Below are 14,788 nucleotides of genomic sequence, written 5' to 3' on the forward strand. Positions count from 1 at the left end.
TGAGTTTCGGAGCTTATCCATTTCTATATTGAGATATGCTATATCCTCCTAATTCGACGTCGCCGAATACACTGAGTAACATTGATGTAATTAGAAAAAAAGCGAGAGCACCTTCTTACAAAAAGACATTTGGCATGAGCCGAATCGGAAGAAAAGGAATTTTCCTCCTAGATTTCGGGTTGGAATTGGCAGATAAATACTCCGTCCGCTCGCTTTTGTTACGTGATATGATCCACGGATTAGGGCTTGGAATAGAGTCATTCCAATCAGAGTGTATTTAGGTTTAGGGTTAGAATGTTAATAAAGTCAAGTGACTAGAATATCCGTTAAAATAAAAGTATTTAATTTTAAAATTAAAAACACAGTCTGAAAATTTAATTATAAAGCTAGAGATTATCTATCGGGTCTGCTCTCAAAATATTCGTAAAACACATTTTGCTTTTTTATAATCACTAGATAGAGTAGAAAAGGAAAATTTGCAGATTAATTAATAAGTACTCATTTTCTCACCCACTCTCCCTTTCCTATTCTCTCCCCCTCGGATCACTCTCTCTCCGCTCTCTCTTCCGTACTATTCAACTTTATGATTTCCGTTTTTTTACCCTTGAAAAATTTATGAATTAGTATTTTGAATAAGTTTTTTATTCATAAAAAATAAATTTACTCGCATTTATTCATATTTAATTCCACGTGTACGGCAGATGATGATCCAGTTTTTTGTAAAATGACATCGCTGAATTGAATATGCAGGGAGGTGCGGTGGGCCCAATGCCAGCCATCACTGCCTGCTTTCTCCTCTCTCTCCGACCAGAAGGGGGTGGGGGAGGGGGAATTGGAGCTGTGGTGGTCGGATTCACCACAGCTCCAATCTCCTTGCTCTCTCTCTACTTCACATAGAGAGAGACGACCGCAGACTGTGATGGCTCGATCTTGGCTACCACCGCCCGGATGAGGGCCTCCACTGCCACTTTTCCTTCAACCTACGACGAATGACAGATTCTGAAATTTTAAAATCATATCAGGAGAACATCATTTAGCACAAAATATTAACAATGGATCAGAAATCATCCGCCGTTAGTATCTGTCTGATCTGATGTATCATATGGAAGAAATTTCAAAGGGCAAAAGCACGATAAGGGAAGGGACCACAGATGGAAGTGGGGAATAGACAGTTTGCACTCTACGTAAAGCAACCTTTACGTATTATGAGTGCAGTAGCAAGTTGAAAACCTAATTTAAAACAATACGCAACTTCCTAACACTTGTTTGCACTCCTCATTTCCATACTATTCAACTAGCAAACTGGCCCCTTTCCAAACCTTCGATACAAAAATGGCCACATTGAAATTCGCTTCCATGAAAGCCCCGCTGATTTAAGATAAATACCATGCAGTCACAGTAATGTTTAGCACTGTACAGATTCCAAATCGACAGACAAACAATTCGCCTCTGCAGTTTCTGTTTTTCTTCACAAAAATCGCCCCTATTCCTTTCCCTTCTCCAATCCTACTTGTTTTTTCTACTGCGGATGCTGGGCTATCTTCATAGCACAAGGTTGAAAGCAAGAGCCCCGAGTCTTAAAGGGTCAATTGCTGAATAAAGGTCAATGATAGTGGACAAAAGGGAGGAACAGCAAAAACTCGAATAAAGCCCTATGCTTTGTTAATGGTTAATAATTAGCACCTAAAACAAGCGCTTCCTGCAATCTGCCGCCCCGCAGTAGCATGGCACCCTCTTCACCTTGCCATCGGGACCGAAGACACTATCAAGGACATAGCCATAATCATATGTGAGCTCCTGCAAGCAAGAAAAGAGCAAAAGCAATCAACTGAGGGACAATAGATTCAAAACTACTGCCGCCCGGAGATATCAAATTATTTATGCAAATAATTAACATCCATCAATACATTTTAAGACATCTATCCGTTATACATGATCAACTTTAAGAAAGATTTTGACTAAAACTCCTTCAGAAAACAACACATTAGATGCAATCAGAAAATGTCATACTAGCTTCCAGCTTTGCAGATCCCATACTTCTGTTAAGTGGTTAAGCATGCATAGAAACCAAACAAGAGACTCATCAGGACCATGCAGCAATAAATTGTCAGACTACTTGACCAAAAGGTCCAACCTCATTTTTCACAAACAAGGCAATCAGAATCGAGTTTCTATTTGGAAGTGGTGGAGGGTCCACAAAATCAAAACATATAATCATACGTTTCTATAGAAATCGAATACAGAACTATGGGAATAATTTGAACATATAGTTATAAATAATAACCTTTACTCGGGTAGAAATAAGGTTCGACATACATTCCAAGTATTACGCTATATAGCAAACTAAACATTTCCTCTTTCTATATTTTTCAAACATCGATTTTGCAAAGGAAAATGGATGTTACAGGAAGTGATGAATTAATCATCTACTTTTTATAAAAATGCACGCACTGTAATTCTAAGTAAATCGTGAAAATCAATTAATTGGCCTTATATTAGATTAAAAATAAATCTTGAAGATCAATTAGTTGGCCTTATATTATTTTAAAAATTGCACTAGATTAGTTCAAATTTTGAGGTAAACTCTAGTTTTTTACAGTATAAACTTGCATTTCTACTCGAGTCTATCAAATTTAAATTTCTATAGCGAGTTGAGTCACCATGAAAAGTAAAAATATAAAATCGTAAGACTCCTAAGAGTTATATTCGAGTTTCGGACAGCAATTACCACAAACTTGGTCAACTTCCCAAATCTACATGAGGACAAACACGAGAGAACTGAGAAAAACCTGCAATGGGGGTATGTTGTCTGCAGCAAATAGCACCACTCTAGCAAGCTTCAGGTCATGGTGTGAGCTTAAAACACACTGAACATAGAGGTTAGGCCCACAGCTATGGTTTATAAAACGAGCAATGTTTCCAGATGGGCCTGCATCAATGCAGAACTCTGGTGCATCATATCTCTGATCATCACGACCCTCCGCATGATCAGTAGCCTGACTAGATGGATCACGGGATCTCCTCTGTTGATCAATATAATCAATTACTTGTGGTCCCAAAGAGCTTGAAACAGGGAAAAATTAATGAAATTTAAACAGAATGAAATGTCATGATAGCAAAGTATAGCAGATCAATATGCGTAATCCTAAAGACAGAATCTGTACGGTGCTAAACATTACTGTGGATATTGATAGTGGAATGCTCTATTCTAATACTAAACTATATATTGAAACTATATTATAAAAAATTCTTAAAAACCTATAAAACATAAGATGCTGATGTGGCGACATGAGAGGGTTTAAAATTCCAATGACATGGTAACGTAAGAGGACAGTGTCAATTTTGATGAGAGAATTCATATTTGACAGTTTTAGGTACTTTTGAAAACTTATAGAGGTGCCGTGTGTACTTTAGAAGATTTAAGAGAAGTGTGTCAACGTCTTCCTCAGAATAAGGGGTATCGGTCTCTATTTTAAAACAGCGCTTTAATGAAACTATAGGAGGCATAGATGGAATTTACCCATGAAAAGTGGCTTGCTTTCAATGCACAATATGATCTTTTTATTTAAAAAGAAGAATAGTTAAACTTAATCATAATGTAATATTTTGGAAGAAAATCCAGGTACGAGAGAAGACTAACTATAGGAATATGCAAGAACATACCTCCCTCCCTCCGAGCCCCTTCATGGTCTGAACGCAATCTATGTCAAAGATATAGTCATTCTGCAAGACACTCTCCAAATCTTCTGACCTCTTCAAGATTCCAATATACTCACATACAGGTGCGCCAGCAGGTATAAAATCCCATGATCTAACTCCCCATCCTTTACGTGGAGCCCGGAAAACCTAAGATCCATTAGGAGAGTTCATGATTGATGAACAAGCAGCAAGAGCAGCAAATTACTTTTTAATAAAAATAGATTAGGTATACTTGATAACCTCGAGATGATATTTCAGTCCTCTTTGGGATACGCGATTTATACAATTAGGTCCGCATCCACAATTTGGACCACATTCATAGACAACATCCTTCGATTCTATTAATCTGTGAGGAAAAAACAAGAAAGGATCCCCAGATCATAAATTTTTTCAAAACTTAATATTCAAGTTTTCACCCAAAAAAAAAACATGTTTCAACAGGAAGAGCCAAAAAACTCTAAGCATCCAATATGTAATGCTAGCGAACAGATCCAAAGAACTAAAACTCATAGTATTGGAACTGGAATAAATTTTGCAGGTGGCATTGAAACCAAATATAGAGATTTGATATCATTTTTAGCTAAACTTTATACTCCCTACGATGCATTTCTCACCTGCCTCCATCTCGCTCAACATATGGGAAGTCAGAGCCATTTAATTTAGCACATGCACAGGTTCTAGGATCTATGCAAGATCCCTTGCAATTGCATCCAGCTACAGCCTTGGGAAGCTTAACATTCTTCGCAACTTGAATTGAGTTGATATATTTGTAACCTGAAATTTCAGCAATGAACCCCGAATAAGCCAGCTTTAACAACTGAGGGTTGGATAAGTTACTGTCAGGAACATCATCCTCTTCCTTTCAATACATGGACTAGCACCAATGAGAATAGCAATTTCAACGTTATTCTCAGAAAATAGACGGGGTTTGCATTCAAAACATATGAAATAACATCATGATAAGGTAATCGTTTACCTGATGGTGGAACAGGTGGTTCATCAACTAAGTTGGTAGCTGGTATAGGATAATTTTCTTGACCACCTGTAATATCCTCACATACCATGCTTTGGCAACAACAAAGTACACACAATCAGATCTTATTCCTGCAGAAAAAATAGTAACAGGTTTACTCCAATGCAACGTATTATACCCGCGTAATTCTGAAACAGATTGAGGGACGCGTCCATAAACAAACTGAACCTGCCATCATTAAAAAGAAGATTTGTGATTACTTATCTTCAATATGTAAAGAAATGGATGAACGAATTTCAAAATTAAGATGAGTAAACTGGACACATTAATTCTAAACTTTCCTATGGTAGTTTACCCTTCCCTGGTTATAAATTAGCTAGCTGATGATTAAAGCATAAATGTAATGAAAAGATTGAATAAACCCTTCTAACTAGGGATGATCATGGGTTTGGGTAAATGGGTTTCAGACCCGTCTCATACCCTGATGAGCCATTAAAGTGTTTTACCCGTGGAGTCACAGGATGGTTTCAGGGATTTTTAGTTAAAACTCTTTAGGATTTGGGAAGGGTATGGAATTTTGCATTAAAACCCGTCCCAAACCCGTTAAGATGTATAATTATTAGATTATCCCCTGCTATTTATTAGATTTACCGCATACCCTTTTCAATTAGGGTTCACTCACTTCGTCTTCTCATCTTTTGCCTCCCCCAGTGTGATGAAACTCTTTTGTGACTTGTGTTAATTTTGTTGGTGTTACTATTCCTGAAACTCTTGTGATAAAATACCCATTTTCTTGTAACTGCTTTTTCAATTTCTCCTTTTCTTTCTTTCTTTCTTTTTATTTTTTATTTTTTATTTTTATTTTTATGCTAAGAGTCCCTTAATGAGTAGAAGAGTTTTCCTTTAACTTAGTGAGAAGGGGATTTGAAAATTCTTCTCCATATTCTTAACAGGTTTAGGAAGAGTTTGGAGACTGACCCTTTCTAAAGGGTATGGGTATGAGAAGATTCCAGTCAGACCTTTCCCATGATCATCCATACTACTAACAAAATCGCAGCGCTATGGAGGTTTACATGAAATGCCATCGGGTATGACAAGATATGCTATGCATCCTCATCTTTGTTATGTGCTCGGTGGAAAACACTCACATTGATATCTCCTCATGAGACACTCTGCCAGTTCTGGCTCTAAGGATCTTTCTTTTCCTTTTTGTAACAAGGTTGATTTGATGGTTCTCATAGTTCTCTAGCGAAATTATAATTAGAATTTTGCCTCTAGACTAGATATATCACATCAGTGATAAATATGACGGCACGAACTAGTTTCATCGTTCATCACCTCGAAACAACTGTTCCATCTCTTCAATAAAGTAAAAGTAATAGCCCATACAATTTGGAGAACAATGAGCATGAACAGCCCAACTAAGCTATTTAATAGATAAAAAAGCAGAAAAAGAATCAAGAATCGTGAGCATCACAAAAATAAATCTGACCTGATTAGTGGTCAGCATTGGTTGCCCAGGCACCCGTCTTAGTCGATATTTATAGACAGTGAATCCAGATATACCCTTATCTGCCCAGTACTTAACAACCTATAGATGAAAAGACAAGCATGTTATCCAGTCTCATTAACACCATTCTAAGGTGTCCAAGGCATGCAGGAGTGACAGTGTCACTTCAGCAGTATGTTCGCTACCCAGAAATCATAGTTACAAACCGCAACACTGTAAATAATAGAACACTTGGAATCTGCTATCGAGTTCTCCCATGCAGGTGATTTAAGTCCAGATTACAGCAACAGAACTCTGGAGGTAGTCAAGGAGCCGACAAAAAGCATATTACATTTTATTTATTCAGAAAGAACAAAAATGCTTTTGGGTTGAGAAAAATGTAAAATTCTAGTGAAGACCTTGTCTTAGAAATATCAAATAGAAATTCCAACATTTGATCTAAATAATTACCTTGTACAATCCGTCATATGTATAGATTTTACCAGTATAACTGTTTGCACATTCATGGCCGCGGATCACTCTCACAGGCACATCACGGTCTATACAATGCTGCAGTATTACATATAATGCCATAAGTATGAGAAACAGCATGCCTGTATCATAATACATATACAGTGCTCGCCATGTAAAAAGAGTTTTAAGTAACAAAACCACCCGTGCAACACAGCATAATATCAACACTACATGCTTTAAAGTTACCAAAATCCAGCAGGAATACAAATAGTTAATTCCAAAATAGAGGCCATCACAATAAGTTATGCTAAGGAACCAGCTTCAGCTTGTAAGCTCCAGTTGGAGTATGGAGCATAGCATACCTATTAGTAGGTTCATCAAAGGAAATGGAAGGACTAACGGACTCGTTAATGCAAAAACTGGCATACAAGTTGCAGAGCAAATAAAAACTCGTCCCTTAAATGGTGTTTTATTAAAACAAGCAAATAGACCACAAGTTACAGTGATGTAGTTAATATATCCAAGTTTTTTGCTAGCATGAAGGAATCAACAAAGAGAATTAACCTAAAGACAGACGATGCAGGGAAATGTTTTTCAGACCTTGAGAGCCAAATTACCGCGTTCCAATTTTTGGTCCTTAATTTGGCGCTTATCACCAGTTAGATTATGCCCACCTTGACCAGTATAAACAATTTCGTCGGCATTATCCAAATCATCCTCGTACATGCCAGAGAGAACAATAGCAACAGCAAGTGGGAACTGGTAGTCCTTGTAATCCTGCAACATCCCAATTAAGAATTAAGTTTCTTTCTCTATATCAGCACCGTCATCACGTCATCATAAGTAAAACATAAATCTCAGTTCACAAAAATATTTCTTGCCAATGGATTCCAATTTCATGGTTTTCTGTTGTCAAGAGAAATAAAATGAACTATTAGGTTATCAAATTTGAGCGTTTTAGTAAATTCAATTCATAAACTCGATATGTAAACTCCACGCAACTCTCGGTATCATAATCATAAACACACCAGTATACAGATACTTCACAAGCAAAGATAAAATTATAAACACTTATATTTCAAATTAACTAAATTTCAAGAAGACTCACAAAGAATTTAACTGAAAAAGCAAGAATTCAGGCATTTTTGTAATTCTGTTTTGAACTTTTTAAATTACAAAATGTTATACGTTCTAATGAGCTTTACTTTTGTATCTTGTCATTTAGTGGGAACGAGCTTTCTTCCTTTTTACCCAAGTAAACTCGGTCGACTCGTAGAGTTTATCGAATCTAAAGAGTCTACTCAAGAGTTTATAGAGCTTACTTCCATCTTAAAGTTTGAATAGAGTCTACTCATTTTCATCCGGTACACTCGTAAACTTATAGAAGTTTAAGAGTCAACTCTAGAGTTTGAGAACCTTGTTCACCTCATGGAATTCCTCCTAAGACGTAGGATAGGCCCGTAATGTGTCCCTTGTATGGCTTCAACATAGTTTTCAATTAGCTATTCTTCTTAAGTAGTAGTAGACTTGTCTTAAGAGGAGATGAAAGTGTGGGTAATACATCATGAACCATCTATTCCTCTCTTGGAGAAGCTTCTCTTACAAATAGGATTTCGTATCACCTTGAGGTCACTTCAACAACTTTCACTTATGATAATTAAAAAGTGAAAAGTATGCTTAACTACATTTCTTCATCATTTCCGTGTCAAACAGCGACAAAGCATTCCCCTCATTAAAAGTTCATCTAGAGCATATGAATAGCAAGATGAACAGAAGTGGCAGTCTGCAAATTAGACTATAATTGAATAAGTGAAGAAACACAAGTACATTGCAGCTTAAGTTATATCAATGAAAACCCCGGAAAGGAGATGATAATGCATTACCGCTTTATATGCCATCCCCATGTAATCAATTCCATTCAACCAATGGCTATGAAATCCAACAACCACCATTTCAGCCCGAGAATAGAACTGATGCCCAACCTTGATACCTGCAGCAAAAGGCAGCTATTGAACCCACAAGTAGAACTCCATGTATAAAAATCATTATCTATGAATAAAATTCATTCTTAATCCTTGAAAATAAGTAATAGCATCATAAAATGTATGGAAAGCAAACGAACCTGGAATGTCACCAACCCTTTTCTTGGGGTTTAACACAGAACGGGTCTCCAGCATCTGATAACTCCAACATAAAAGGAGTAAAAAAGAGCATGAGTAAGGCTGAAGAGTCAAAAAGCGACGACGTAATAAATAAAATAAAATAAAAATTGGCCTAATAATTTCAAGAACTAGAATGAAATATCATAATGCCGACAACCCCGAGTACAATACTGGAGACACTGACAAGCTTAACTTAAATATCAACCAATGGACCAACGGATGGTCCATAGAATGCATTTCTAATAAATACACTTTAATGGCAATGGATCTAAATGAGGAGGTCCATAGAATGCATTTCTTGCAAATACATGGAGCGCATACCCTGGATATTGCCTTTAGATCAGGACGCTTGGCCAACTTCTTTTTGTCCTCCTCAGGTCCATTTCCTTTCTGCATAAACCTTATCAACCTTATACATTGATACAATTAGATCTACTAACGAACCCTAGTCTAGCCCCTGAATCAACAATTAAATAAAGTGGTATCATTATAAACATGTTCTCCCCGACAAGTTGAAGGAGGTTCAGCGAGGCCGAGTAAAGTTTAATGCATGATAAATGCTCTGGCGGAAACAAAGCCCAAAACCCATCTCTACAGAAACACAGAAAAGGTATTAACTACAAATGAAGTACGCGAATCATATCTTAATGTTTGATATAGTAACTAAATCAACAGCCCGCAAAAATGCTGCACCAACAAATACTATTTCTCCAGAAAAGGTAATCGTGAAATGTAAGATATTAAAAACAAAGGAACTAAGCAAAATAATTTTTCAATGCCAGGTAGAAGATAATGGAAACTTAACTATACAAGAAAATGTCCTGCACTAAAAGAATTCTACCTCCCAAAAATGCTATCGTGTAATGCAAGATTTTGAGCAAACTTTAACTATTAATTTGAAATATATTTTGACTGGCTCTATCTGCTAGCATAAGATAATCACTTCATTTGTATAGAACTGGCATGATAAAAGCTTGTCATGCAAAAGGCCACAAAACAGTAACCAGGCTTAACTAATCCGCCTAACCATCACCACAACCACATAGGAATGTAATCCCCACATTCTGCAATAGGCAGAGATGCTATATTTTTTTTTTCGGTGTGAACCCAGTATCTGGAAGCCAAATTGGGCCCCGGGTCAGCCCACTAAGGGCATAGCTCTCCCAGCTTGGATTTCCTACATTCTCAAGGACTCAAACTCGAGACCTTTCTTAAGCGGAACCAAACCTCTTGAACTAAGCCACATTAGTGGCAAAAATGCTATATTTTTCATATCCCCTGATGGTATCGTATCGTGAACATGCAGATTAGTCGCAAAACAAGGACATGCAGAGAGGGAACCAGAGACTCTACCGCCGGGAACGGTTTTAACAAAGAGAATGGAGGGACGAGCCAAACCCTAACACATCTGTCAAAAGCAAAGGTACAACGGAGAAGCGGAAACTAACCTTAGAACTGCCCTTAGCAGCCTTAGATTTTTTTGAACCCTTCGCAGCAGCTCTTTTCTCGACTACCTCTTTCCTGCACCTCTTCTCCTCCTCCTAATAAATGACGCACAGAATTAGCCATTTGCCGACGAACACAACACAAAACCATGGCCGAGGTGGCAAGAAAGAAGAAAACGAGCTGCGGAGAGAACAACTAACCTGCACAAAGTAAAGATAATGCTTGTTGAACAACCTAAGCGTCTCTTTAACCTTTGCATAATCGCTCTTCTCAGCTCCATTCGGAGCCTTAGCACTATCAGAGGGAGCTCCATTTTCCTCATCCACGCTGCCGCCCAAAGCCCGTCCACACAGCGTCTCCTTGGCCTTAACATAATCGCTCTTCTTGACAGCAGCATTGTCCTTCTCTTCCCCAGTCGGTACAGCCAAAGCCTGCTGCTCCTCCTTCCGAGCTGCCTTGCTCGCATTTTCCACATCGTGCAAGCCCACTCTCCTGAGGTTCACCTTCTTCTTCGCGCGGCCATCCTCTTCTTCATCGAGCAGCTTTGCCCTGCAGCGCGCGAGCCGCTCCTTCTCGGCGGTCTGCCTGGCCTGAATCGTCTGAATCCTCGAGCTCTGCCTTCTCGGGGCCGGTATGCTGGCAGGATCTCCCCCTCCGCCCTCAGCCTTCCCGTTGCTCTCACTACCAGGACTCTCAACGGCGTCGGAGTCGAGAGGTACCGCCACGCACTGGTCAGCTCCAGCTTCGGCTTTGCTCTTCGGCGTGGAGTCCACGCGCTGCAGCAGCGACGCCACCACCATTCCCAGCACCTGCAGCAGAATAGAGGCAGAAAATCAGGACGAAAGCAACGATCGATCAAAAAGAGCATTCAAACCTCAGCAACTCCGGGGAAGGCCACCGACCTGACGACGACGTGTGAGCGGCCGAAGACACGGCGGGGAGGACTTTTAGGGCTTATCGGAGAGAGCAGGAGAGACGGAGGAGAGGAGTGATGAGTGAGAGAGAGGAGCGGGAGAGAGTGAGAGAGGAGGGAGGGGAGAGTGAGCTATGGCGCTCCGTTTGTATTGGCTCCACTCTCAAGATCTGTACGGCGAGTGGCGCGTCGATTGGGAAGACCAGACTTACGCTTCGCCGCTCAAATACAATTTTCCCCCCCTTTTTTATTTATTATTTATTAATGATCTGAAGTGAAAACACGAGCTTTTATCAACTTATAAATTGCATCTATTGCGCAGACATCGTTTCACTCCCGACAATGATCTCAAGCCATTGCACTATACGTATAGTCCGTCCATCGGCAACATAATTTGTTATCCGCACCGCCGCCCGTCAGTCGCGATTAATTTTCAGGGGTAAAAATCAACCTTCTGCTATTTTTGGACATATTTTGTGGAATTCCCGCTTAGCAATTTTTGAGCTCCCACGCTCTCTCTCCCGCTGTCCGTGAAAACAGCAACGGGACAGTCGTGTCCCTGAGATTGTAATCCTGTGCACTCGAGTTCACTATTTGCACTGTCATGCTTTGATCACAGCGGCGGGGTTGAGAATCTTACTGGAGTGAGGAGCACTCTGTCCATCCGATCCATGGTTCGATAATTCAGACAGCCAAAACCAGATGAGAATTCGTATGACTTATATGTTTACAAAATTAAATTTTACTTAATTTTACTTTTTCTTAAAAAAAAACACAATCATTACTTTTTTACATTTTTCTTCGCATTCTCTCGTACTTTTACTTATTTATTATTATAATTAACTTTTTAATATTAAATTCTCTCATTTATTCAACACTTATCATTGACCTCAACATTTTTTTCCTCTATTCAACAACACAATTATTACTTTTTTATCTTCTTTATCAAATTCTCTTACATACTTTTCTCAACAACTTTTGTATTCACTTCTTCAAATCAAACTAAATCAAATTCAATTAAATTTAACTTTATCACCAAACGGTATGATAATTTTTATTGAAGTGGTCCCATGGCAGCTGGCATTGCCTTGTTTAGTTGGAATGGTATTGATAGAGCACTTAATAATGTATTTATTTGTCGACCTCTCTTATTACCAAAAAATATCTTTTATCGATATTAAAGAGCGCATCTCCTACCCAAAGTGGGACAGAGTTTAGTCGAGCTTCGGAATGGGAGGATCAATGTCGCACTTGTAAAACTATACCTCGGTGTTATAGTTATTTTTAAAGGCATGAAATTTCGATGTGCTCGGAATCGTGAATCGTTAGCAAAATATTCCTTTTTTTAACGTATGCCAAATTGTCAATTGTGAAATGGGGTCGACCAATGCCATATCAATAAGCCCTCATAAAATAAATATTTGTTGTGACAATACGTTTTAGTTACGTTTGCACTTTCAATTTTTTTTTTTGGATAAATATTTTTTTGTTTTGTAGGATAAGTGTTTGCAACTTTGCACTCTCAATTTCAATATCCAAAAGGGTATATTTTTTGAAAATATCTATATTGGAAGATCATTTTTTATGAATATTTTTTTTGAAAATATCTTTATTTAAGATATCTATACTGAAAGATCATTTTTAAAGTGAAACTTCTAAATCATTCTTAACTACTGCGTTTACCCATGTATTGTATGTAATTCTGACATGAGTTTTTATAATTTAAAAAAATGTTTTTTTTTTAAGATTGCATGTGTAAACTTAATAAATTTATATGTTTCATTATTTTTTTAATTATTGCATAATTTTATACTATAAATATTTAACGAAATATATGCATTTTCTTTTTTTTTTAAGATTTAACACAAAAACGTATCTGCATATTGTGAATTCTTTAATATGATTGGTAAAGCATGAATATTCAAAATGGTAGTATAAGTTTTTTATCTACTTATACTGAAAAGCACAGTATATGATTTGCATAAAGTCTTAATAATACATTTACTATTGAGTTTTTTCTATAACTTTTGATCACGTTCTTTCCATTTTATTACGCAATATTGAAATTAGTTCACCTTTTACATTATCCTCAAGTTGCAATTTACTTGGCTTACTTTATAATTGATGAAATAAAATACAAATAAAAAAGTTGAACTTTTATATTCAGGTTTAGGTGGTGATATATCATTGTAAACATGAGTGATTTTGAAATTTTTATAAATAGAGAAAATTTATACAATTTTATGTTGAATCTTCATTATTTTATCATATAAGTTTAAGCAATGTCAAAGAATAGTTGAAAATATGATGTATACATTTAATGCAGAAATGAAATTCTTACGGGAAGAAATCATAAGAAGTCTTTATGAAAGACATGAAAGTCAAAACAATAGAAATCAAGATAACGAAAGCTTGGATGGTGATTGGTTTCAAGGAGACGATGACCCCGAAGCATAAATAAAAATGAGTTATAATCAGACGATTAAACATTTAATGAATCATTTAAAGGTAGATATGAATGATCTTAACGAATGGATAAAATACGCCAAAGTCTTAAGAGAAAGAATAAATAATTTGGAAAGTTTATCAAAAGTTCCAAGGATTTATCAAACGCCATTATTCAAAAGGAGTCAAGATCTAAATGCTTATAAAGAGCAATTAAAGCAAGAATTATTTTATGTATTTACTTTAATTGAGAATAAAGAAAGATTAATGGAAAATGAAAGGAAAAGAATTTTCACCATCTATTTGCTAATTTCATATTTATTTATTTTATTTTATTATAAATACCTGGGTTAGAAATGGTATCAGAGCCAAATCGCAAAAATTTTTGGGGGGAGAATGGAATGGATATTGTAAGACATTTTAATTATAATCTGCAAGATATCGTGAAAGTTGCAGTAAGTAAGGTTAAACTTAGGTGCCTTGAAAGTATTTTGCTGAAGGCTATGGTCCTGGTGGTATGTCCCAAAGAGGAGGCAGTGAGACCGTTGGTCGGCGGCAATCGCATAATACCTAAAGACACTCAAGGTTAAACTTACTCTCTTCAATTTATACAAAATCATGTAGAAAGAAATTAATATGTCTTCATTAGTCAAAAAACTCTCTCGCCGAAAATCAAGCGCTAGATCAGATACTAGTAGTATTTATTCTTTTCATTCTGCTCAAACGGAATTTTCTACGCCAACAATAGAATCTAATCAAGATCTTCATAATGCTCGGGAAGTCCAAATTGCAAATATAGAGCATGATTTACAAAATTGAGATATTCCAAAGACTAATAAAAAAGAAATTTATGAAGTTGGAAATTTTTTATTCTTTTCAAGATTACACTATTAAGACGGTTGAAAAATCAATACCCATCTCGAAAGAAGCCATTAATTTACAATTATTTGCGAAAGAGTCTATAAGAGAACATAGAATGAAATGTAAGTTTTTACATATTGGATTAGTTCAAATAGCAGTAAAATCCTGGCATAGATCAAGATTAGCTGTGCCTATTTTAGTTTGTCTAAAGGACGCAATGTTTATTTCTTTTAAGAAATCTTTGCTAGCAATCTTAGAGTCTAATCTACATAATGGTCATGTATATTTTAATTGTTATCCCAACTTTTCTATAGATTTAAATGACC

General features: G+C 36.9%; 1 protein-coding gene across 2 annotated transcripts; it reads right to left on the minus strand.

Moving 5' to 3' along the window:
• Nucleotides 1–1,165: 1,165 nt before the first annotated feature.
• Nucleotides 1,166–11,389, minus strand: LOC116204696 (histone-lysine N-methyltransferase, H3 lysine-9 specific SUVH4). Of its 2 annotated transcripts, XM_031536908.1 has the most exons (16): nucleotides 11,146–11,385; nucleotides 10,444–11,052; nucleotides 10,246–10,338; nucleotides 9,119–9,187; nucleotides 8,758–8,812; nucleotides 8,519–8,625; nucleotides 7,236–7,412; nucleotides 6,633–6,731; nucleotides 6,165–6,263; nucleotides 4,851–4,900; nucleotides 4,676–4,764; nucleotides 4,314–4,473; nucleotides 3,940–4,045; nucleotides 3,664–3,846; nucleotides 2,790–3,023; nucleotides 1,166–1,797 (listed from the first exon to the last, which is right to left on the minus strand). In XM_031536908.1, exons 2-16 carry the CDS (start codon nucleotides 11,041–11,043, stop codon nucleotides 1,684–1,686), a joined length of 2,235 nt encoding a protein of 744 aa, XP_031392768.1. In that variant the 5' UTR covers nucleotides 11,044–11,052; nucleotides 11,146–11,385; the 3' UTR covers nucleotides 1,166–1,683. The 2 variants fall into 2 exon arrangements, 1 of the variants encoding a protein (XP_031392768.1); XR_004156393.1 differs by lacking the exon at nucleotides 1,166–1,797 and having other exon boundaries at nucleotides 2,887–3,023; nucleotides 3,932–4,045; nucleotides 11,146–11,389.
• Nucleotides 11,390–14,788: the final 3,399 nt, after the last annotated feature.

Source organism: Punica granatum, chromosome 4 (assembly GCF_007655135.1).
Source record: "Punica granatum isolate Tunisia-2019 chromosome 4, ASM765513v2, whole genome shotgun sequence".
Taxonomy (NCBI): domain Eukaryota; kingdom Viridiplantae; phylum Streptophyta; class Magnoliopsida; order Myrtales; family Lythraceae; genus Punica; species Punica granatum.

Coding starts and splice junctions, on each gene's coding strand:
- LOC116204696 (XM_031536908.1), bottom strand. CDS start 11,043: ATGGTGGTGGCGTCGCTGCTGCAGCGCGTGGACTCCACGCCGAAGAGC. Junction 8,813..9,118: donor ATCTAAAGGCAATATCCAGG/GTATGCGCTCCA, acceptor TGGAGTTATCAG/ATGCTGGAGACCCGTTCTGT. Junction 4,765..4,850: donor TCTGTTTCAGAATTACGCGG/GTATAATACGTT, acceptor TTGTTGCCAAAG/CATGGTATGTGAGGATATTA.